This window comes from Pterocles gutturalis, unplaced genomic scaffold (assembly GCF_000699245.1).
Source record: "Pterocles gutturalis isolate BGI_N339 unplaced genomic scaffold, ASM69924v1 scaffold13595, whole genome shotgun sequence".
Lineage (NCBI taxonomy): Eukaryota > Metazoa > Chordata > Aves > Pterocliformes > Pteroclidae > Pterocles > Pterocles gutturalis.
Window position 1 is genome coordinate 65,169 of NW_010140994.1, and position 26,754 is coordinate 91,922.

Below are 26,754 nucleotides of genomic sequence, written 5' to 3' on the forward strand. Positions count from 1 at the left end.
TCCACCAAATTTAGTCAGATGTGATCATTTAGACAAAGGCATTGCCATAACCCTGCTAACAATGATGTCAAATGTTTAGTGCCGACAGTAATGAATGAGTCACTTTTTGTGGTCATTCTACAAAAAAAATGCTTTGTATACAGACTTAGCATAAACAGGAATAGTGCAGGAAAAATGCTGAAACGATTCCTTAGCACTAAATACATGGGGTTGGAAAAATGACCATATTCTTCAAAACAAGCACTAAAATCAGAATCCATAGCTTGTTTTTGTAGTTTTACACAGAATGAAAATAATAATAATAATAATTGTAAAAATCTGTTTTCTTTAGAGATACCCATTGTGTTATGCTTCTTAACAACCCAAGCTTACACAGCCCTTTAGCTAAGGAAAACCCATTCTGTGTGGACTTGATGGATTTGACAACATACTTTTTATTTCAAGCAGGACTTCAGAGTGTCACTGGATAAAGAACATTTGAGAGTATTTGTCCAACATTTTTGCTAGACAAATGCAGAAACTGTATTTGCATACCCTAAGCTTTCTTGACACTTGTGGCTCTTTAATTGCCACGATAACATAAATAGCAGCCATAAAAATGAATAGTCTAATGCTCCAACCATGAGTATACTGCCGTGATTACTGTACACTTACTTGTCCCTTGCTTTGCACTGGTTATTCCTCAATTACAGGACAAAATCCCTAGTCTCTTTTCCTAGTCTGCACAGACACGTCTCCAGCTCTCAACAGATTTTGCTCACCATGAAGATCAAGTGAAAGGTCAAAAATCCAGATTAATTGCAGCCAAAGCTCGGACTCTGTAACTGGAGACCCAACCTCGCTCCCAGCCAATCCTCCAAAACATTCCTGTGGACTTCAGTCGCGTCTGGAGAAGTCCATTACTTCTCAGACTTGACTCTGGTTCAGTTTCATCTCCACGTACAGTTACAGCATGCTGTAGACTTATATAAAATGTGTGTATATCTCCTGATTATTACTTCTTCCTTTTTTTTTTCCTCCCCCTGAAGCAGGGGAGTCTTTTCCCCTCTCTTTCCTGACCTGAAAGCAAAGCATTTCACAGAAAGCATCTCCATCAAACAGCAAAACCCCTGGCACACAAATAACTCACATCAGCACTTCCATCTCTAAAAATGTGCTAAAAATGTTGAAAAAAAGGAAACAGAAGTGATGTGTAAAGTTCACCTTTAGCCTGATTTATACCAAAATTGACTAACTACATCCTGGCAAAACAATAGGCATTTTCCTAGGATCACTAGTCACAAGGGACGGAACATAAACTTCACCTCTGGTCTGTTTGATGAGGTTTATTATCCCAGAAGAATGTGTAACCAGAAGCCCCTCCCCAACTTACTAACAAAAAATAATCTGACAAAGGGGAGCAATATTTCAGAAGAGTTAGCAAAACTACACAAGTTCAGAAACAGAAAAAGATAATGTGCAGAAGTTCATATGCCACATTCTGAGGGGTTTTTTTAATGTCATATGGAATGACATTTTTTCTGAACAAAACTGCTTTTCTGCATGCATTTTTAGTCCTACCATGTCATAAACAGTATTTTATTGTCTTGGAACACTGACATGGTCCACATTGGAACAAGATTTGGGCATGCAGCTTTATTTCTCCTGCCCCTCTCTGTTATGCTATTTTTTCTCTCCAGTTTTGTCTATTGTGATTGGGAAGTTGAAGGTGTCTTGCCCTGCACATGCACAGAGCCTGTGTACATCTCAAGAACTTTCTGCACCTCTGTGGTGCAGCATTGTTGTCATCCTTCTAGTCTGGATATAAAATGTCTGTTTTTGTTTTGATTTTTCAATGTCATCTTACAAAAAATTAATGGTGTACTAGTGTGTAAGGAAAAAAAAGAAAAAAAAAATTCACCTACTCACCTAGACAGCAATAATTTACCCTGAAGCTTCAAATCAGCAGCACAGTCGTCAGATTGACAGTTCCTCTCAAAAACAGTCTGTGAAAAACAGAGAAAAAGAACTCTTATAGGATGAAGAGACCAAGATCAAAATTCAAAGTAGTAACAGGCTTGAATGAAATTTAAAAAAACCATCAAAATCTCTGATATATGTGAATATATGGTGTGAGTGCTAAGGAAACTCAAGGGCAGGCAAATCTCATCTTTAATAGAACTGTTCTTATTCTCTTCGAATTGAACAAGAAATTTCACCAAAAACAGATCCTCTCAGAGGTTTTCATCAGTCCATGCTCACTTCTGATCTAACCAAAAATATCTGTCACACAATATTTCTGGCACTCATTTCTTTTCCCAACACATGCACATGAAAATGAAACACGAAAAGAAATATTCCTGAAACCATTTTCCATTCTAAGAACAGCACATAAGGAAATCATGCAGAAAACATATTCAGTAGCCTATATTAAAGATAAGGAATTACTCGTTTGGTTTGGTGGTTTTTTTTTTTTTAAGATTTTATGTATGGCAGGGAATATTTCTGCTGTCCTGCAAGCAACACAAAATTACAAAGACTGTTACATACCAGTGATACCCTCTAATAATGGAATCACTGTCAATCTTGTTAACCCTGGTAGACAATAATTTAGGAAATGTAACAGATTGACAAAACTAGCAACTGTGAAAGGACCACGTACCACTAGACACAGGCATGCTATTTAAGCAGAAAAAAAGAAGGGGAATATGTGGCAGTTTTTCATGGCTAAATGAGGCAGCCACCAGTGAGTGAAAGAAGACAGGAACACGTTCCTGGCCTTCAAGAAACGCAATTGCTGTTAAGATCCTAGTTACTTTCCCCAGCCATTGAGAACAAAGATCAATACCTTTCTGAATACATAACTAGACTTTTAACGCTGGAGGATTCATTCTTTCAGAGTTGTAATGCTCTTCTGCTTTCCAAATATTCAAAGGACAAATGCTCAAAGTGAGAGTTGCCAACACTGTTCAGCTAGGAAACCTGATACTCCACTGCTCTCTTCCTATAATATTAATATTACAGGCTTGGCTCCACGACTTTTGTCACCAAAGTAAATATATTTCAATTTAAATGCAAAGATAGAGCAAAAACTGTGCAGGACACAGATAACGGTCAGATAGGGTTGGAGAGACTCAGGGAGTGGGGTGGGGCAGGGGCAGGAAGAGTTAATACATTTTTGAAGAGTTCTGCCCAAGTGCATCAGAGTACTGGAGAAGAGGTTTGAATCTTAAGCCCAGCAGGTCCTTATCTCTCCAGGAAGACTCTTGACTAAGGAGGCAGCTTGTTCTCCTTTTTCTGTATTGTCAGAGCTCTCCAAAAAGGAGTGGACCTTTATGAAGTTAATTGGTGTTGAACTAGCAGATATTAAACTATACTGTAAGTTGTACAGAGTTGCAAAAAGAAAAAAAATGAGAGGTGGCCAGTTTATTTGGGGCTATTTACTTTGCCCTTTCATTTTCCTTTCCCACCTTTTGCTTTCTAAGAACCCCAGAAGTGGAAATTGTTGAGGATTTAAACACCATTTAAACACATTTAAACTTACTCTTCCTCCTTAATAAAGACTGCAACACCAAAGGACAAGAATAGCCCTGAGACAGGAACTGGCACACGGTATCGCTTTCAAACCATGGCACGTTTCAGAGGCATAGTCTCAAAAGTCATCAGCATTAATCCTCAACTACCATAGTAGCTATATATAGGAAAGGCCGTTTGTATATATAGGAAAGACTGTTTGACCTTCAGAGGAGAAAGAAAAATAAACTAAAAATATTCTTGCCTGACAGTTTCCCTATTTGCATTGCAGAAATCTTGGCAAAGCAAACAGAGCAAAGATAGGACCTCCACGTTTCAAAGAACAGAATACCGTAAATACATTTAAGTAACTACCTAATAATTCTGGAATTTTGTTACTAAATCTAGTTTCAGTTCTTCAGAAAGAATGAAGAAATACCTAATTTTCTAAAACTACTGGGCATCTCTTCCAACATATCATGCACTAAACAGCAAGCTACTTTGAAATACATTAGGAGTATTTTGTTACGTCATGGAAATTCAAGTTCCTACACAGCATCAGGATGGGAGAAAGAAATACGGATGATGAGTCCCTAGATCCACAAACGTGTAGGAATGAACTCTTTGCTGCTGTGGAGGATCTCAAAACTCATGCAGGTTTGGGGGAAGAAAGGATTTCCAGTCCCGACAGCGGCTAAGACCCATTGAAGCAGCCCACTTCCATCACAGGCTGATGATATCTACAGATCATTTTGCTATTTTCCACTGTTTCCCTGGTCTGGATAGAAGTTGCCATGACTCTATTCCACCTCTCCTTTGCATGCCTGCTAGAGCCTCAGCCCTGTAGTTTCTCACAGTCAACATACCTTCTCCGTTTTCTGCTCTGCTATCTTGAGCCTCCCCTTCCCCAGCCTGTCGCTTCTTTTCACTCGACTAATTCCTGCCCCTTCAAATCCCTCCTAAAGAGTTAAGGAGTAAACACACTGCAAGTCATCATAACATTTGCGAACACTGCTTATATATTCTGTTACTGTGCCCTTACTTGGTCTACTTGGGCTGGGATTTCTTTGGGCCAGGATCTGTACTTAACTCAACACTGCATGTTGTTAGAGCAAGAGCCCGTTCCTGGGATACGCACAGGCCCTGCTGCAATATTATCACTAATTTTAACTCTAAGCAATCTTTCAAGTGGGTTCAGCTTTATAACACCAGTTTTAGGGATTTAGAGAGCTCTTCACATATTAAAAGTGTTGAACAAGGTAACCAGAGGGCTGTATGTATTATCCAGAACTGGAAAAAGGGAAGCAGGACAAAACTAGTTCATTGCACTGTAGAAACACTTCATAGTTTTTGCAGCTACTGTTACTGTTACCCAAAGTGAAGAGGAACAATTCTGAACAGTGGTTTTACTGAAGTCCAACTGATTCTCACTGCATTCCACCTACACTGTACCAAGTACCTCACAGCTTTGAATATGTATATCAGAGGTAGTCAGGAAGCTTCTTTACATGAGAAATATATACAAGAAAAATTTCAGGGGGAGAAGGCGGCAGGGAAGAGGCAAAAATTGTCCTGAATAAGAAACACAGCTGCATCTCTTATCTCAAGGCCATCACACTTCCGTCTGGCATTTCCAGGAGAGAAATAGGTGTTTGTGTGCTCAGTAGCAGGGACGCGATAACCTCAGTGTTTCTAGGACACATCTTTACTGTACAGACACAAAGCTAAAGCAAAGGGCATGCACAGTGTCAGACTTCCTGCAATCACCAGATCTACAGCAAACACAGAGCAAATCCAGTGTTTCTAGGGTCCACGATTCCTCTCTGCGCTCTCCTCTGCTGCACAGAACCCAGCAGTTATGGGGAATTGCTCCACAGTGGTTCCCACCAGGTCATCAAACTTCCTGGACAAACACAATTTTCTCAAATTCTGCTCTGCAACCTTTCTGGGTAGAAAAGATGATGATTCTTGGGAGGTCAAGGGATGTGGCAGATGCATCCTGAAAGATTAGCAGAGACTAATGATGCTCATGTCCTCCAGAGGGCAAGTCAAAAAGCCTGCATCAATATATAGTCATTATAAAGAGTGAATGTACACATCCGTACACAATTAAATGTACATTAAGACAGACCTAGAATCAGCTGACAAGGAAGGGGATATGTCTAGATGGGCACTCAAATCAGGGCCTCAAAGCAAGTACCTTTACGTTTACTCTGCCTCTCAAAGAGAGGTGGTGGATTAAATTCCACCTTTTGTGGTTAAAAGCCAGGGGTGAATACACAGTCCTCTGCCTCAGGAAGTAGGAGGAGGATTAATTCCTAATTCCTGCATCCTAAGCACAAAGCTGCTGGGTACTGGGTGTGAAGATATTCTCCTTTTTCTTCCTGCAGACTGTTCAGGACTGACCACTCAAACAAACACGAAGGAGCCTGGCTCCAGCCTAATGGTCAGAGCTATCTGCTCAGAGGAAGGCGGTCTGGGATTTCAAATCTGGCTTGCTTAATTGCTTCACTTGCTTTCAACGGCCATCTAAAATTAAACACATCTATGTTTGTGGGAGTAGGGAAGAGAAGAGAAAACAGACAACTGAAAAAACTCTGTTTATGGCACTCCTTCCCACAGAAAATACTGGAAATCATCTAATAAACAAAGAAAAACAAGTATTTAAAGACATTCAACCTCCCAAAATTCAGGGAAGCACATGGAAATTTCAGGTTGTAACCAAACTGTGCAATCAAGACTTTGAGAGGTTGCCAGTACTGTGTTCCAGTAAGAGTTGTGCCCATCCTTTCAGAGAAAAGGGAAAGTGACAGCTGAAGGACAATGCTTGAAGAGAAGGGGAAGAAAAATGGGATTCTCAAAAGAACCCTTGAAAACATGTCATTATGGTCTGGATAAGAGAATAGTGATTCAGTCTGGATCAGGCTTTTAATGACTTCCTTAGACATCAGTCTACAAAAGGTTCAGACAGCACCTCTTAAAAGTTGGCAGAGCTGGCCTTTGGTAACTGAGGATCCATTCCTTTAACTTCACAAACTCTGCCATGTACTCCAGCAGGATAACTTGCGTTATACAAAATAATCTGGGTTAAGAGCACAGTTATTCCAATCTCTACACACATTGTCACCATACCCTATGGTATGTGCAGGGATGACTTAGCAATTAGATCATGCTAGTAACACAAAAGCAATTCTATTTAAAGGCTGCAGGATAAGGAAGCTTGTTAGTCTAACAATTCTTTCCTTTTTAGACCTTGATGCTATATGGCTATTACCATGTTATCCGGTGAAGTTGGGTTCCTGGGTCCTTATTTAGGGCCAGGATATGTGATACAATTTTCAAAAGTACTGAGCTGTAAGCAAATCTCACTGCTTTTTCTAGGAACTATTTCCCGTTCTATAGCTTTACAAATCAATCACGTAGATAATAATGTTCCTAAATACAGACACAGGAGCCTGATTTTAGACCTTTATTTATTTTGCCATTAAATTTTCAAGTTGCCTGCAAAATAAAGTTATTACGTACAGATCTATTGACCACAGAAAAAGAAATAGACACTGACTCCCCAGACAACCTATGCTTCACTATACTACTCATGGAAATAGTCCATTCATATAACCTGCTGAGCCAAGTGCAAAACAGCTGATTTTAATTCCCACTAGAAAGTAATTAATATTGTCAAAAAACTTTCCACGATTTCATCAGATGTGCTGGCTAAAATGAGAAAGCATGATTTCCACAATACCCCTAGTGAGTGGCAGAGCGAACACACAACCAAGGCAGGAATACCAGGGGAGCGATAAGCGTTCAATAGAATCCTACCACGAAACCAAAGAGCCGTGCCAGTACGGTATGGTGCAGGGGACCAAGGTTAGCTAGCAAGCTCCCTCAGCTCCATGTAGACTTCATCAGAGCATGTCTTCATGCAAAGAAAATCGATGCTCATTTGTAGTGTATTAGTAAAAGAAAACAGAAACTGGCCAGTAACAATTATTTTACTACACTAGTAAGGGTACAACCATGTAATTCACACTTCTCCAGCTGAGTAAGGCTATAGGGGAGGGATTGAGTGGAAGACTTTGGGCCAAGGCTCATGACTAGCACATTGCTGCTTGTCAAGCCATCTATGGACAAATGCAATAATTTATCTCCTATTTCAGCTGTATCCTGCTTTCAACAGGTGTTAAAAACTGGGTTGGAGCACCAAACTAAAAAGTAGAAAGGATACTCAGATCCAAGGGGACCAGGAACGCTCAGATGAAATCAACTGTTTAGAAAAGATGAGGCATGAAACCTGTTAGCTATTGAAGGCAGGCACAAATTAATAAGCATATGTATTAGTTACTCCTCACAGCAGTGAGTGGATTTAACAATACAGTCTTTTGTCCTCATATTCTCCTGGGGTGAAGAATTACAATTGGTGGCAATAGAAATACACTCCCAGCCTTTCGGAGCTTTATTAGATTTCTAGTCTGACTCACTCATTTTTCAGGCTGAGACAATTTTTTCTTTTTTGAATCATTAACAGTTCAAATCAGCCAAAAAGTGTTCTCATTTTACAAGACTTCAGACCTTATAAATTCATAGAACAATAGATGTGAAAGACCTATCGGGTTAATTGTCCCATCTCCCAATACCATTATAGGATGGATTTCTATAACACATTTCTCAATATATTCTCCTGTCTTGTCTTAACTGGTCTTCCATTTCTTTTGGATGACTACAGAATAATTCAATTATATCATCTCAGGAGGGTTCTTTAATTATATTTGAGAACATTTTCTACTCTAAACCTCCTTATTTCTACTACTAAAAGTGGAACCGTGTAAAATGAGTCTTTTTCACCAGGATGCTTTCATAATTAAATACTAAAGTATACAAGAGTCAAAGCCTTTGTTACTCATCACACAATTGTGTAATTAAACATATAAAAGCATAATAACAATGACAAATAAAAACAGATGTGGCAGCTGTTTTGTCACCTGTAAACACAAAAAAAGCCTTCAAATCATCAGAGGAGCAATTTACATCTACCTTTAGCTCACATAGACCCCCAAGGATATGTGAAAGTCCTCTCGTGTAATCCACCTGCACTTCAGTGGGTTTGTATTTATGAATATATTGTGTGTATGTATTCAGCTGCTCTGAACTGACAAGGGTTTTGTGGCACTGAAGTACTCTGAACTGAATGAACTAATACTATCTGCTTTCATGATGTGAGGTATTCCAATTAAGCTCTACTGATCCTTCAAAAAACTTCTGAAAAGCTATTAACAGAGCTAATGGAGCCTGGCTTCCCAAAGGCTGTCACATCTCTGTGGCTTATTTCATAGCTCCACATGTAAGCAGGAACTCCACCTTTCTTACAATTACAATTCTCCATCCACAGAGTAGTTTGGAAATGAAATGCATGCTGTTACGCTGAACTGCAGAAACTACCCAGTAGGATTTGAAGTTAGGGTTCAGCTTGCAAACGTTTACATGATAATTTCTTTCTCTAACTATTTGAAAAACCTGTAAACTAAATCAGGCAATTAATGTCCTACCACCTAAGACAGGATCACCTTGTAGTCTGACCCTTTTCTAGCACATATGTCAAGACATGAAGCTCTATATATCTCTGTGTGTGTTCACATCTATATTAGCATATGATAATATGATTAGCATACTGTTAAGCAGGAATATGAAGAAGCTGGACAGTGACTGGCCAAGCCTGTCATTGTTTATGAACGAGCATATAGAAACATGCATACCACCAGAGGCACTGATTTCCACTCATTCTTACTTCAGAGAGTTTGCTAATTATAAACATTTCAGAGGTACAATACATCTGGACACCTGCTGTTCTTATTCAGTTGTTCAGTTCTGAATCTCTTCCAGACTTGTAAATCTTTCCTCTTTATTGTAATTCCACAACACACACACACAAAAAGTAAATGTAATACTCAGCCTAATCCAGTACACAGTCAGGGTGGGTCCGTTCCAGATTTCCTGGCATGAACAGCACCCTGTCCCTGCCAGTTCAGGGACCAAATTTGTCTAGAGCAAAAGACAGACACCACTGAAGGGATAGTAGAGGGAGTGGAAATCATCACTTGCAGCAGTCCCACTCCCAATCGAAGGGAAAACAATGGCAATTAAGCAGGAAGAGGGGCACATGATGGATCTCTACAAGAATAAATGCAGAAGACAATTTGGAGCTTGCCCTGAGCAAGAAGGAAAGCGTTTAGTGGCAAGATGTTTCATATGTAACATGACAATTAGGGTGACTCCTGCAGTCTCCCGAAGATTTTAGGTGTGCCTCGGTATAGGACAATTAATCTTGAAAGTTTCCACCTATTCAGTTACTGACAGGTATACTAAGGTACCAAGGCTTCAGCTGTACCAGTACACTAAAACTGCCCTGGCCTCCAAGGAGCATCCTAACTCCTAACCCATGCCTGAGAATGGTTTGCAGTAGTTGGCACAGGCTGAAACCGTGCCAAGAGCTGTTCCAGCAGCTTACCAGGATAAAGATGTCACTCAAATGCCTAGAAGTGCTCCAGGAACAGCTCAGTTTGCTGGCAGAGACGTGACCTGACTCAAGCAGGCACAGAGGGATCTCTGCTCTGGAGAAGATACCACCAACAAACCTGGACCATGCTGTGTATGGACTCTACATTTCAGCCTGTCCAGATCTGTCATTGCTTTGTCCTCAGTATGAGACCGGGGTGTGTGCGTGCGTGTTTTAAAATAGAGAATGGCATTATTTGTGCAGGAAACCAAAAATCACTAAAGGTGTTCATAATTCAGCTCCATAAAATTCTTCCTGTACTTTCTCATATGTGCCAATGAAGCTAATTTATATGCAAATACATAACCAGCTTTTCAAACACAAGTATTTCCAAAACACAGTCCTCTGCTTTAAAAAAAGTGAAGTTTACCCCAGAAACGTGCAGCCTCAGTCACCTGGAGGTGCAGCACTGTACTCAAGCTCTTGCTATGAAACAGTGGCACAGCTCGGAACAGAACGTCCTAAACATTTTCTGTCTCTTCCTATAACTTACTTCCAAGCAGTTTTATGGCAGACCATGCCTAAAGTCCTGAAGACACTGACGCAATTAAATCTACTGAGAATATTTTCCTAAAACAAAATGGTGTCGCCATCCACATAACAGCAGGTGATTTTATGACAGTATTTAGAACAGGCAGAATTCTAGCATACCACATTTTGAACTCTAAGTTACATTATTGGATACTACTAGGAACAAATCCCCACTGCATTTGGCAGGAGATCTCTCTCCTTCTTGGTTGACATGTATTTATACAGTGGGTATACAAAAATAAACGTTATAGCACAAACCACTTAGGATGAACTAAGCCAAACCAAGTTTCTAAATACACATTAATTTCCCTGAAGTAAGACGACTTATTAGTTTTTTCCAGTGGATGGAGGTAGCAACTGGATTTAGGAGGCAACAAAGAAGCTAATGGAAAGTCATCCTCAGGGTGGGAAGTTTTAAAAGTTCATAATACACACTCAAAAAGCAGAAACTTTTATTTCCCCAACCCAATCTCAACCCATCAGAGGTTTTCTGTTTGAGCAAAACTAAGCTGGGTAGCCACTGACAACTTGGAAAGCTGTAATCTTCTCCACACAACCAGTCTCCCCACCCGATAATTGTACAAGTTGCTGAGGCACATATCAACAGCCATGTACACATAAGCCTTAAGTATTTGCTTTTGCTACTACAAATAATGAAACCAAGCTATAGCAACCACAGTTTCTGGTAAGCATGTACAAGAACCAAGAAAATAATTAAATCCATGAGAAATCAACTGTTACCGTATCCTGGGCCAAACAGTCCCTCAGGCCAGTCCAATTACATTATTATTTCATTTTGAAGTATCAGAACCTCTTTGCTTACAAAAATGGCCAATACATGAAGTCCCACAATTACATGTTTTTCATTAGGAATTTTCAGTTAGGATCCTTTTATTTAAATCAATCAGATGTTCAAAGTATTTATCATATTTTGATTGTTTCAAGTGCAGTTCATTTAGGAATAAAAGCAGGCCCCTTCACTAAACAGTCAAGGTTTGGTTTTGTGGGTGGTTTTATGTTTTGGGTGTTTGGGGTTTTTTTGTTTGTTGTTTTTTGGTTTTTTTTTTTTTTAAACAAGCATTTTGCACTGCCTTACAGTAAAACTTGCATACTTTTAAAATAAAGTTGATCAATAAATAAATGCATTTTGAACAGAACCCCACATCTACTCACTCCTTTATTATTTAAGTTCTGCTTTGGTCTAAGCCATTAATACAAGACCAGACTGTTCTCTCAAGTGCAATGTAATACTGATTTAAAGGATGGATATCCAGCAAAATAATTTTCTGTGATTATGTAACTAGGGACGGATACACCTTCCCGCTGGTGGGTGTCCATGAACACTATTTCCAACCTGAATCCTTAATGCATTGGAGCAAAGTATCATGAAGAACTTCGTATTTTCAAACTAATCTTTAACTATCATGTCAAGAAACCACTTGATGACTTTCCTACCTCCTTGTTTGTAAGCCATAGGGCTGTACACTCTTGGGAAGCCATGTATGCGTGCAGGGACCATCTGGTTCTTGAAAAAGAAACTGAAATCCCAGTGAAAGTGATCACTTCACTTTACATTACTTTAGTTTAAATAAAATCATACCTAGGTGACTATAAAGCCCACATGTTCACAAGATGTGTAGCTTTTCAAGTAGGTCTAGCAGACCTGCCGTAGGATCTTGAGAGACTGAAGTTTCCCCTTTTCCTACCCAGTCACAGCTCACTCCCATTTCTTCAGCTAGTTACTACTTCCAGTTTCTTCTCCTGCATTCATTCACAAAAAACAACCACCTGTGCTTTCCAGCAGTGTCAACCTGTAACACTACCTTAATGGTGCCTCAAGGGAACAGATGCAACATTTCAGATTTCAAAATGGCACTTCCTACTGGATCCACACCCAACTAGCTATATTTGAAGACTTCGGTACTAGCACTAACACTAAGCTTGTCCACCTGCCCTCACCCACACTGTATCTTCTGAAAACAGAGTTCACTAAACCATAGAATCATAGAATAGTTTGAGTTGGAGGGGACCTCTAAAGGTTGTCTAGTCCAAACCCCCTGCAATGAGCAGGGACACCTTCAACTAGATCAGGTTGCTCAGAGCCCTGTCCAACCTGACCTTGAATGCTTCCAGGGATGGGGTATCCACCACCCCTCCGGGCAACCTGTTCCAGGGCCACCAGGCTGAGCAGATTGTCCACTTGGTCACACTCTCTTGAACTAGACTTCCAAAACGTAAGGTCCCTCCATAATTGTCAGATTCTTTGAAAACGTAAATCCTTTATGATACAAACTTTGGTTCCTACTATTCCTCTTGGCCTTCTAAAACAATTTCTACTTTTGAGATGACAAGAATCCTGAAAGAGAATGCTAGACCCTGTTTTTCCCATTGAATCAGTCTTGAGGACCATGCCACCATGCCTCCAGGCTACTCCATCAGGGCTTTGCCACCATGATTGCCACACTAACTCTGAAGCTCTGCCCACTTCCTTAGTCGAAAGCATACTTGCAGGCACACCCCATGTCAATTTTTTTTTTTCTTACTAAGCTAAGTGAACAACATCTGGAAAGCAAATGGAAAGGGATTGTTAAACAGGCTCCCTCTCATCCAAATTACACAAGAAAACAAGTCAGGGAAATGCCCAACATATTTTTGTTTCTTTGCTATAATCTCAGCACTTAGGTATTTTAATATTAATCTAAGACTATGCCTGCAGGGCAAGATGTGACCTTTTGTGTTTAAACCCAGTGGTAAAGTATCCAAGCAGTTTTGTTCATGTAACAGGTTTTCAGCACACTGCTCAAGTTCCAAAGTTCTCCACAAATTCCCATCATGTCATTGCAATTCAGATACGTAACAGCCACACAATCTTTCTTCATAAAAAATAAATAATTATTAGATGCATCTTTCATTCATACAGTTATAAAAATAAAGCATACTTGAACAAATACTCATGTCTCTAAGTACAATGACTGTAGCCAAATACAGTTTCAAACACTTGGGTATATGACAAAGCAAATCTCTTTAAGCATTTTGGTTTTGTTTTTTTTTTTTGCGTAGTATTCAGGGATGTGCAATTTCAACACAATAACAGAGCCTTAGTAGCAGCATCAGAAAATGTTACAGATGATGATGCAAGCATCACTTAATAGAGATTAACTTCCCAGGGTTAAAAAACAGATCTAACAATCCACTGCTAAAAGCCTCAGACTCCAGACAGACTTTTCACAGCTTTTTGGGGAAAAAAAAAAAGTTTCCTAGTCACAAGCAATGCCAGCTGGTAACTCTGTATGCATGCCTTGGAAAATAAACTTGACTGGATGCCACCCTGAGCAACTCGATCTAACTTTTAAGTTGGCTCTGCTATGAGCAAGGAACTGGATCTACAAAGGTCCCTTCTAGCCTCAGTTATCCTGCAATTCTGACAAACAAGATGTTTTGCAAGCCACAAGAGCAGTCTGATTTCCCTGTGGAGCCTTGAGCTTCACGGTTGGATGCTCCAGTGCCGGCACGGTGGGAGGTTGAACTGTCCTGCAGGCTCCTTCCTTGGCAGACTGTCCTGCACCTACAAGGACTGTGCTCAAACTGGAGCCTTTCGAAAGGTCACTAATGAGGTCTCTCTTCTCAGCATGACTGCTTGCTTCATGAGCCCTCAAGGTGTTTAAGACCTTCATAAGGACTGTCAAAACCTGCCAAAATTGGACAGCATTTTCCAAAGATGCTGGTGATTTCAAGATGGACAAACAAGAGGTGGCATAATCACATACATTTCACTTCCTTAGGGAATAATTTGGGAGAAATGAGAGAAAAAAAAGAAATCTCTACTCTCTAAATGAGAAGTGTTTCAAAATTAAGGGAATTCTCTTGCACTCACCAAAATTAAAGACAAAGGGGTTTTCTGCACTTCAGGGGAGACAAAAGGGTTCTGGTATGTACATGGCTGCACTACACTTTACTTTCTCTGAAACAAAACCATCCTATTTTAGCACAGCATGTCCTGCAATAACAGCAGGTTTCCCTTGCAGCATGACAGGACGTGAGGAGCCCTCAAGAAAAGAGGGCAGTTGGGCCAGGCAAATTTTCTTTTTTCCACCCAGCATTCTCCCCTCACACAGAGGGGCAAGTTCCCGTGTCCTCTCCTGGTGCCAGCCCTGTCCCCTCTGGCACTAATGAAGACTCAACCTGGGAAGAAGGCCAGGGCCAAGCCTTTCACAAGAACCTCCTACAGAAAGGGAAGAACCCAAAGGAGCAGAACCTTTCTCATCCTTTCCCTTATTCACTCTCCTTCTTCCCAGCACAACTACCCATTAACAAATAAGTAACCTCACTTTGCACTGCCCAACCTTGTCAGCACAAGTACGTCACGGAGAAGCACTGATGTCAACAACAGTAGGGATCATACAAAAAGGCTACCATGTGCAAACAACCCAGAGCTTGGCAATCCCCTTTTACATCCACTTCTGCTGTCAGTTCAGCCCCAAGCCTTCTAGGGAAATAACATAGTCCAAACCTGACCTGATTCCTTTGCGCTATCTTTTGTCCTTTCTTCCAGCGGAGAATGGGTTTGAGAGGAGGTAGTTCCTTGTCCTCTTTTCCTCTTTCCATCACATGTTCCCCAAGGCTGTATGCAGCTTCAAATACAATCGGAGATATGACGTCTTTGACTCTCTTCTGCAAAAGAAAACAGAGATTTTTACCTATGCACATAGACAAGTAGGTTTTTATATACAACAATTATACAACTAATTAATTTCTGTATTCAACACAGAAGACAGGAAGCAGGCTTCTCCACTCGCTTTGTTCTTCTCTGTGCCAAACAGGAACAAGCACATTATACCAAAACAAGTCATAAGATGAAAAAAAAAAAAAATTCTTTTGGGACCTACTCTTGGTACAAAGAAGCAGTGGCATATTTGCCACACCTATAAACCAACTGTTTTTCAGCAAAACCAAAACATTTTCTTAAAATATTAAAAAAAAAATAATAGGATGTGTTTCCATTAGTGCTACAAAATGTGGAGGCAAAGAATAAATCTCCTTCATCTCTGGGGTTTTTAAATTCTAAACTGATTGAGGTCACCTCCAGTGTGCTCCACCTACTAAAGGAAAAGAAAACTCCGTCTTGCTTTATTATTTTGCAATATCAATGAAATGAATTACTGGCTAAAGATACCAATTTGGCTATAAAATAAGGCTACAGATATGCAGAGCCATCTTCCAGCATGGTTCTGAAAGCAAAACTCATAGATCATATCCCTTTCAGGATAAAAAGTAAGAAAGTTTCAGTTTCTGTATTTGCCATATTCTAGGCTTCACACCAGATGTATTAAATGGTGCCACGTTATTCGCTGATGGGATGAACCCTTACTATTGATTGCCTTTTCTTGTTGTTGGAGCCCCAGCCACAAACTCAAACAGTTTGTCACAATAAGTTCGCTGTGTGAGGACAAAATGCTCACTGTGCTTTGTTTAGTCCTGACTTCCAAAATCCAATTTACCAGAAAACAGATGCGGCAAACACTCTACCTTTTCATGGGCAAACATTCCTCTTAAAGTTCAGCTATTTAAAACACTTAGCATTAATTCAGTGCAGACAAAACAGAGGAGATAATAAATACCCTAAGCAAGCACAACAAATCCCCAAATGGGCCAATGCTCAACTTTGCCTTGCATCAGTTAGAGGGCTTCTTTGAACCCAGCCTGCCAACCACAACAAGTAATTGAGATGCAATGCAATTTAAATTGCATCTTCCAGATATGGGAAACCTGTGCACCAACTGGCTTTCTGATCACCTTCTTTGATCTGTTTCAAGACAACTATTTGCTCTCTCTAATATGTCGACTGGACACAGACCACTCCTGAAATCAGACAAAGATTAGCGGCTAACCGCATTCCCAAATCACCGGTTAGCCAAGCGAATCACACCAGACACCAAGTTGGATGACGATGACAGCAGGGACAATGGCAGCGGTGATGGCAGTGGGCAGCTCTGTGATCCCTTCCCCATTCCATAAAACGGACCATGCACCCTATGGGGTGCTGCTAGTACCCTTGGGGGAAGAGACACTGACATCTTCAGCCCCTTCTACAGTCCCACCCTCAGGGTAGGAGTTGCACCGTACCAAGGCTGCTCAGTAACAACTCTACAACTCACAGAAGCGACTAGCTTTGCTCTCACAGAAAATCACGCGTAGTAACTTAAGTCAGGATTGTATCAGCACACAAGGAGACTCCATGTACATAGAAACAAGACTATAAAAAAGCATACCATGAAGCAACAGCAAAACACAATAAATCTTCAGGCAAATCACCACCTAATCCAACTGTATGCAACCAGCTGTGTAAACACGGAACAATTAGAAGTGTAGGCAGTGGGCTGAATTAAAATCCACCTATAGTTTTTCTAGCTCTATTACTGTAGCATGGCAAGAATAAGCGCTTAAAGACTTCTCAGTGCTTTAATATGATCTTGCAGGGTTCAGTCCAATGCCCTTTGAAGTCAGAAGACAAGTTTCCCATTGACTTCAATGAATGTTGGAGTGTGCCCATATTGTTCACTGGTGTCTCCTTCTGCTTCATTTTAGTGGTGAAATTGTGACTTCCAGCAGCTAGATTAATTACATGTGTGGATATTCCCTCACCACAGCCCTGGGGAAATATATTTCACATACCCACTTGTCTTTAATTAAGGATGAAAGTATGAATGCTACCCAGTTATTAATTTTACCACATGTTCAGTCCCTTCTGCTCGCAATCCTACAAACATGAAAACGACGGTCTGTGGGATTTGTGCTCAGTAAGACAGAGACAAGATAGTTCTGCTTCACAGGTACACCACAGACTGTCTGGGGTATGAGCATGAAATGAGAATACTGAATATTTGCCCAAATGCAATCTGGAGAAGTACTATTTTAGGTTGGAAATACATCCAACTTCTTTCTTTTTCAGTATACCCAAATGTACCACTTCCACAGAGTGATGACACAGCCCACAGATGACTTTTAAGTATTAATGATTTCTAAAAGGAAGTAAGATTTCTAAAAGGATGCAATGACAACCAGGTTTGAGACAGACTGAAAAATCCTTCAAGCCAAGGAAACTGTTATATGTTGCTTTTTGTACCAGTTACATGGCCCTAATGAAGTGGATTTGCCAAGGGGAATAATTTCCACAAGCAGCTTTTACACATATTCACCGTTTTTCACCATGACACTGCTATGCTGAGGAACCACTGAAAGTTAAGGACACTTCTGCATAATGAAAAAGCACCCCTGGCAAATCATGGACAGCACAGCTTCTTTAATGGGAAAAACGTCTGGAGGACGTCAAAACAAGTGTAATATCCAAGGAGTTCACATTATCAACAGAAGCAACTGCGTAACAAGGGTTCAGTGAGTAATAGCAAACTGCTGCAAGTTTTCACTGTGCCTGAATTAGATTGGGGACATGAAGCCGAGTTCCTCAGCTATCCTATGTAGTTTTCTGGTTCTTACAAGAAACTTCTCTAGGGTGGTGAGGTTTTTTCCTTCTCTCTCTTCAGAGCAGACTACATCCTGGACATAAGAAAATTTTGCAATCAGGCTTTTGCAGAAATCAATACACTTCAGTCCCAGTAAACTACCCTTCTGCCAGTATCCCTTCCTGCAATGGAAACAGCCCTAGCCAGCTGTATCCCTTCATCAGGATGTTTTATCCTTTTCCTGTGAGACATGTTGCATGACAACACACCGAACTGAAGAAAAAAGTGTTTTGGTATGAACAACCTGGGTTTTTATGAAGGGTATTACAGGATGATCCCTCACTAGTATCCAGCAAAGACAAAGAACTCTGAATCCAAAAAGAGCACTTTTAAGAGCATCTAAGAAAGCTATAAGGCACTTAAAGATGTTTCAAAAGACACCATGGTCCTGAAAGCTCACCCTAACAAAGAGCAGGCTTGTCATCTCCTCCCCCAGGACAATCACCTCAAAGAAATACACATTTTTTTAAATGCTGTGGTAAAAGCTGGGCATGGCCACATATTTCTTCTTTTTTGTTTTCTGGCTTAGCAGGGGACAAGAAACCAAGCAAGCAAAGCCACTGCCAGATTTATGACTGCATTTCTGTCTGGCTTTAGTACCAAAAAGGCCTAAAAATCTGAAAACCACAGAGCAATGATCAAATGTCGTAGCTGTGATTCCAACTCCCTTTCGAAGATGCAGTGTAATGACTGTAAGAAATCACTTCCCGCGCTTTTCACAGCCACAGCCTAAGGCACATTGTGACAACACAAACACAGGCACAGATTCCAACATCCTAAAGGCACACTGCCTTGGCGGGCAGCCACTGCCTTCTCCAACCTTAACTTTGTGCTACCAAGAGCCCACACTCATCAGGAACTTGGGCAAGTTTGGATGGAACAAGACATGGGTTTAGTCAAAGGATAGGATCTACTCTGCTCATGGTGTGAGTGGCTGCCAGAGAGGAATGGATATCACTTCAGCTTTCTTTCGGCTCAGTGCCACGGTACAGTCAGGGGACTGTACATGAGCCCAATAAATCATCACATCTAATCCTCTTTCTTCTACAAGGTGAAAGTCTCCAGCAGGGGCTCTTGGAGAGTGCCAAATTCCATTTTTAATTACAGCCAATGGACTGAGAAATAAATTAAGATGTAAATAATCCCTACAACCTACAGCAAGAGTCCTGCATGAATAAAGGATAAAATGTGGTCCTTTAAAGCAATGAATATGAAGTCATTTTCAATGGCATCAAGTGAGGAAATACACATGACCATCAGGGTCACTTCTACAGTTGCCACGTGCTTTCATCCATGTTCATTTTTTTTCTGGGGTTTCTCCCCTCTTTCTCTGTGGGAAAGTTCTCTGATCTGTCAGGCCTTTTTTCTACTCGCTCTGACTTGATGCCGAGGACGTGAACCCATGCGTAGATTCCAGAGCTTTTACTGAATTCCGCACAGCTCTTCAGTACTTCTGAGAATCGAGCTGTTTAGTTTGGTGACTAAGAATGAATTCAAGAACATGGCTTTTAAAACACTTGACTTGAAACTTTTAGTCTAAACATGTTTGTTTCAAGATTTAAACAAGCACTAATAATAGACAATAGGAATTTTTACAGCCTTAAACACACAAAATAGATTTGACAATCCTGACTTAATAGATAACATAGCAATGCTGCAAAATGTGTAAAAGCCATCGTGTTAATGCTAATCCAGTATAACAATTTAACCAGCTCACAGGTCACTACCACGTAAGTCCTCGACTCAGTGCCAAGACATAAATAGTTCCCTATTCAGTGATATAAAAAAATGACTCAAATGTCCACCAGCCTTCAGAGCCAAAGGCCACTACTTCCACAATTTATCACATGAAATATCAGCTGTAGGTCTTAATAAACATACATTTTGGCTTACAAATCAATAGGATGACAGTGCTTGACTTTAATTACCTTCTCGTATTATCTCAGTCTTCCTCTCTAAACTGTGAGTCATTTTGGACACAAGGCTTAAGTGCCATGCAGTTCAATGAAAATATCAATTAGATAAATTGGCTTTAAACTGGAAGACAGATTTCCATTGATTTCAGATGAATTAACATGCACATGTCATTCTTGTACCTGAAAATGAGTAAGAAGCAATTTAACTTCCTAGCTCTGTTCCTTGCAATGCTTATTGAGTCCAAGGTTAGATCCCTTGGTGTCAATTCCCAGTGCAAGTTAATACTTTCAACCTTCTACTAATCCTGTGCAGGATTAGCTGTGGCAAGACTAGCTACCTCTTTGCTCACAAGAGCCTTCCTCTGTCCTGGGTTCACTTTGATAAAGATATTCTAGGAGTTTTAATAATTTATTTCAAATTAGCACAATTTTAGCACTGCTATCTCCCCACTGCAAAGGCAGACAAACCATGGCCATGCCAGAATTGTCTAGAAAATATCTAGTCTCCATTCTGCACACAAGCTGTTTTTGTAATGTGTATATATATATATTTTTTTTTTTTTGTGGATGTTACTGTAGTCAAAGTGGGAAAAAAACCCAACTGCAAACTCTTTTTCAGAGAAGAAGCTGAACTAGAAGTTTACTTGGTTGGTAAAAGCTCATTTACAACATTATTGGTGATTTTTTTTGTCAAATTAATAGCATATGATGGCAATCAGAGGCCTGATGTTTCAATAATACATGCTTCTGTTTTCTTAAAAGATCTTGTGACAGCTACAATTCAACAAGTAGGCAACCAGTCTTTGTTGCAAGACTTCAAACATTACAAGTCTTCTGAAGAATCCCAAAGTTTAGAGCAGGGAAAAAAAGAGCAAAGGATTTGCAGGGTGTCACACCCTTGAGTGTTATTTCGGGTTAGTGTTTGAAAGAATGGGAGTGCTTCCTTTGTCCTCTTCCCAAACGCGTTCCCTCAGCACACAACTGTCTCCATCAGGTCAGCAACCTCTCTTCCCAAACACTGATAATGGGAAAGATGTTATGGGAGAGAAAAAAGCAAATCCTGAAGGAATCTGGTGCTAAATAAACACCAGGCGCCCAGGAGCCTACATGAATTGAGAGGATACCCTGAGACAGCGAGGGAAGAGCCGCGAGCCAAACCCCAGCTGAGTTTAACTAAGTGCTCACCATCCCTGCACATCTGGTTTCCTGCTATCAGCTGGGGAGTGATAAAGGTATTACTGATGTCAGTGTGGGAGAGATTGCCATCAATAGCGGAACTATTCCATGTCAAGGGTTACAAAAGCTAAGCAATAATACATTACTGATAATCCTTTCATGGTAACTTGCAAGAAAAGTCACTACATATTACCCAAATATGATATTCTGTACTAGTAAGGTCAGACCCTGATTTTCCAGCTCAGTACTAAAAATGCATTATGACAACATAGTTTCACATTCTATCTATACATTTTGAAAGCTGTGTCTTTACTGGACCTAACATTTTCAGTTATGTTTTTACAATGCATTCCCTTTCTCTCTTTTATAGTTCACTTCCAGTCTTTCACTTTTTCTTTTTTTTAAGATGAAAAATAAAGAAAATTCCTCAACTATCTAAAATCATGTCATTCCCCTCTGAAGAAAACAGTGCTCAGATGCCCAGCTTTTTCCAGATACCAGGTCAGACACAACCAATTTCCATAACATATGACTGGCTACCTGTAATACCGACAGTACAGAAATACAAACAGTTAGAAAGTCTGGGAGCTGATGGGCATTTGTGAAATGAAGACCTGAACTTAGGTGAGCAAAGAGAACCCAAGAAGGAAGAAGAGGGATAACAACTCAAACATTTACTTATTCTACTCTCTTTCTGAAAATATGATCTATTTCAGCAGGGAATTACATGCAAGATTAAGACAATAATTAAATCCAGACTCTTCCTGCACATATGTAACCCTATCATACACTTCTCTTTTCAGCTGGAGTTACCACATTTCATATTCTGCTGGTACAAGATCTTATCAAAACCAAGAGCTTTCCTTTAATAGTGGATTAAAATGCATTGGGTCCAGAATATGAGTTTATTCAACTACCTGTTTCCCTTTATACAGTATTTCCCTCCAACCCTGCTGCATAAGCTGAACACAGGGGTCTCTGTGTATGAAGCTGTTAGAGGAGATGGAGTTAAGACCCTTGGTCCTGGCTCATCATATATGATAACAGGTCTGCTAAAAGTTCAACACGTCCATGGACCTGGCGGAGCGGTGTTCAATAAAAACAACATGGTTAACTTCAGCGTTCAAATACTGTACTTGATTGCTCACTCTCTCGCTTTCTTCCTGGATATACTTAGCTAGAGATAAAACCAGCTGTGCATGTGTGTCATTCAACAAACTTTCAGCACAAAATCTCACACACAGCTGTCCTCAGAGTCAAGGACTGGGGTCAAGGACTGACCCTCCCAGCCCCTTCCCAAAACCACAGCCCACAGCAGTGCTCAGGAGCCTTTCTTGCTGGTCTTGTATCCCTTTATCTGTGTGTGGCAGCTCAGACTGGTTTATGTGAATTGAGACAGGATCCACATCCCTTCTTGGATCTGGGTCCTAGGGCACATTTGATCTCACACTGTCATCAAGTATGTCTGTCTCCTATCTAGCAGGTCACCTTATTATCAGTGGGTCAAACATCTATGGGCTGAACGAGATTATCCTGCTGCATTCCCTAGATTGGCAGCAGATTTGTTTGAGAAAAGCATCAGTCTGTACCAACTGGCAGAAGTCCAGACGTCCCCTCAGTTCTAACCCTGGTATCTCAAATGATTGAGGTGAAGGAATATCTGCTAGAAGAATCAGGGCAGAAAACAGAAAGCCTGGACGGCTATGAAACATCACAATAGCAGTGGAAAAAATATTTTGATGGATACTTCATTTTAAGTTGACTAGAACTTAAGGCCTGACAATATCCCGTTATGATCATTTCAACACTATTGTGACAAAAAGCATTTGATAACTACAACTTCATAACAAACACATGTACAAAACAAAAAGAAATGTTCTACTTAAGCCCAGTATCCTACAAAAAGGGGAAAAATAGTAGCACTGTGTCAGGACTGAAAGTAAGCAGAATCATCCTCAGTAGAAGGGGATGGATAGAGATGAAAGAAGGTTATCACCAACATTTTTACTGACAGTATTTTGATTCAGTTGAGTAGAGCTGATAGACATGGTCCTCGGAAGTCCTGCAAAGAAAGCAACGCACTACTCAGCTGTCCTGCCTGCATGCATGCATCTGGGAGAGCAAGGCTGAGGGCATGAGAAGAATTATGTTTGCTGTCATACTACTGAGATGAGACCAGTTAAGAAAACTGGAGGTATTTACACACAAAAATATAAACCCTTCTTTCAGTCACAGGAGAATGGATAGTTCCACAAAAGGAACACGGGAATGTGTTGCAATAATGTGACCCAAGTCTGTTCTTCCACTATTAAATGGAGGGTAGTATTTATTAGTCTAATCCTCTTGAGAGCAGGATTTAAAATCAATACGGGTAAAAGGAAAAAGTGTTATGATTGTCCACTTTGCCACATGAATTTAAAAATGTGAAAAGAGCTCCTCTGTGACATCTACTTGTACATTTAATATCAATTCCATTTCAAATGCTAGGTACCAGCTGGAAAGCTTCTGAAACCAGAACCCACAGTTTAACCCCTTTAGTCCACTGTGCTATGGCTTCTGCATGCACATGAGCTGTGATATTTGAAGAGCGCGAGGGAACCATATTGTTCTGGAAACAATGAAATCTCCAAGGATGACAAATATCCATTCACTATTCTGTAACAACCTAATTAATAGGAATTAATATTATTAACCAAGTAATGTTGAGGAGAAGAGTTGAAGGAAACGTATCCATTACATAGCACAAGCATTATGGATGACACCAAGGACATTTCATTAGCCTCGAGGTCTCCCATCCTGCACGTTCCTACACATCAGCATGCTGATGACCGCCTCAGTAACACCCTGCCTTCACGTCATGTCCCTCCTCACCACTTTCCTCCTCTTCTCCCATTCCCCTCTGATCATCCAGACATCATTTTTCTAACCTTCTCCTCTCTTCAGGCTCCCAGCCTCTGCTCACAACCAACACAAAACCAAAAGAAGAAAAGGAAGGAATCAGGACATATTTTCAGGACCCTCACAATCATTTTCGTCCATCTACATCGGAAATCATGACTGAATGGAAAGTTCACCCTTCATTTCAGCAAGGATAAGGCTTTTCCCCTTGTTTCACTGATCCTTCACAAAGAGGCAGAGCCTCCCACTCACAAACCACGTCAGCGGATACGGCTGCCCGGCTCTCTGAGATGGCTGGGCTGGAGGATATTGTAGGACAACAAAGAGTGATTGTTTAAACCCGCGTACGGGAGCAAGATGGATGAGATTTTCTCAGGAGAACCAAGGAAAACCAAAACTTTCCCTTCAAGTTCCACTGACTTTAAAAACAAACAAGGCAAATGTTTCCGCAAATAAGCGCAAACCATACAGTTCCCCAGATCAAAGCTGAAAGCTCTACTCTGGAGCTGGAGGTGCATTCATGGGGAATGGAAAAAAATGGCCCTTTACAACAGCAATACTGCATTTACTGTCATAAGGTTTTAACTGAATATGCTTAAGTGCAGGTATTGCCACTTTACACATCTGCAGCTTGCATTTGATTATTTTTTTATTTCTTCATACATTATTCACCGGGACAAGAGTGCTCATCCTAACAGCAGCACTTCCTCAGAGCCCCATCCCTCATTTCCATGACATATACCGCTTTGGCGGCAACAGAAATTTATGGCCTAGGCAGAAGACTACTCACCAACACGCAGCGACTCTAAACGGATAACTGGAATTTGCTGTGGTTTGGGGCAAGGATCGGAGGAAAAACATCAGACAGTACAAGGAGCAACTGCGGGGGCCAGAAAGTACTTGGAGAGCTGCAAGTACATCAGCAGTGTGGTACTCAGAGCTTGCAAAAGGGGAGATGGAGAAGAAAAGGAAAACAAAAGCACAGGCCAGGATGGCAAAGCTCTGACTCTACAAGTATCACATATCAAATACTGAAAGTCACCACCAGCCACCTCTAAAGGCTTGGTGATAGCTAAAGAAAACAGAAGAAAAAGAGCTGCGTAGGAAGCTTGAGCGGTCAGATTCAAGACACAAAGAGAGGCTTTATTGAACAGTCACAGGTCAGAAGTGTTCATCAGACTCCCAGCACAACCTCATGCTTGCTTAAGCACCAACTCATGCTGCATGGCTTTGCCTAGACTTGGACAATTACCAGCAGCATGTTGTTATTCATAGAACTACGCTGTGAACTCATTAAATACATACCCACTAGCAAGTTGTCAATTTTTACCTTTATCTTAATTTCTCTATTACTTGTTCAGAAATTGTATCTTCAAGCCCCAATATAAACCACATTCTGTTCTTTTTAACCCCACTGGCTGTGGAATTTTGTCCTATCTCTCTGCTTTGGTACTGCTTCAAAAATCCAGTATAGAGAAACTGATATTGCTCTGTTATAATTTGTCCCTTTTTTATCAACAGGAAACTCTTAGAAACAAACACTGGGATACTAATGATGCTCCTTGAAATTCTACTTTTTGTAAAAATAAAAGATCCTAAGAGGCAGTAATAGACTGCATCTTTTAGTTTGCCTACTTGTATATCCCAGATATTACATTACATTTGTTAACCTTCCACCATATGAAATCATTTGTTTAGTTACAGTATATTTTCCAGAAGCGCATATAGTTAGGTCCTATAGTAATCCCTCCTGAACTTAAAGTCCTGGATCTGGGTTCTTTAAACACATGTGGCATCGCCTTTCAGTCACAGGTTTTTGTCATGCCTTTCTCTGGATTGCAAATACCTTCTTAGGTGTTTCTTGGCCTTCATTAAAATAAATGCTGTGACTAGTTCAGATTTCTAAGTGAGGCCTTCCCTCGGACACTTAAACAGGTTTTACAGTTGTTTACAACACCATCTAAACAGAAAACATCTCATCAGTGACCACACAACTCCAGCCATGGCCAAAGCAGCGATCTACACACAAGAAGAATCACTCCAAGGTACCATTCTCTCTGTTTGCACACCCAAAGAACTCACAATTCCTTTCTGCCGACCGTAATGCTGGGAAATTGTTGGTCTGCCATGACCCCGAAATCTTTCTCAAGGCTCCGGCTTTCCAGGAGACAAGTCCCTTCCCCCTCTGAAGGTGGGACCCACATTCTTTGTTCCTGGATGTACGACCTCACACTGAGCTGGATTAAAATAAACTTTGCTTGAGTGGCTCAGCTTAGTAGCTGATCCAAAGCACTTTATAAAAAATTACCTATCTTCCCCTTTTAACCAAGTATTTCTGTGTTATCTGCAAAATGTAGAAGTAATTATTTTCAGATATTTAATGACTATATTAACTTTAAGCTTTCTATTGATCCCTAAAGAATGTCACTAGAAGTAACCCCACTTAATAGCCTTACATCTCTTTTTCAGATCAGTCTGCTGTCCAAGTATTCACATTTAAATATACAGATTTTGTATAATCTCTCCCTTTTTTTATTTTTAAATCACAGTGCCTAAAGCGCTAAGTAAAATTGCAATCCCCTAAATCTCTATTACAACTTCAAGGCTACCTTCACTGAGAAATCTCATTATTTAATTACTCAGTTTGGTTTTTTTAAATTAAACTGTA

The 26,754-nt window shown here is 40.4% G+C and overlaps 1 protein-coding gene across 1 annotated transcript in view; it reads right to left on the bottom strand.

Annotated features, from left to right (window-relative positions):
* LOC104469394 (integrin alpha-9-like) overlaps positions 1-26,215 on the bottom strand; it is a gene marked incomplete at its 3' end in the record, with an annotated part of 86,670 nt that extends 60,455 nt beyond the window's left edge. The window contains exons 1-5 of the mRNA XM_010083875.1: positions 26,169-26,215; positions 21,532-21,582; positions 18,497-18,512; positions 15,092-15,247; positions 1,909-1,985 (exon numbers count right to left, since the gene is read on the bottom strand). Of these exons, the coding sequence (XP_010082177.1) occupies positions 1,909-1,985; positions 15,092-15,247; positions 18,497-18,512; positions 21,532-21,582; positions 26,169-26,215 (347 nt within the window). The remainder of the gene's footprint in view (positions 1-1,908; positions 1,986-15,091; positions 15,248-18,496; positions 18,513-21,531; positions 21,583-26,168) is intronic.
* Positions 26,216-26,754: the final 539 nt, after the last annotated feature.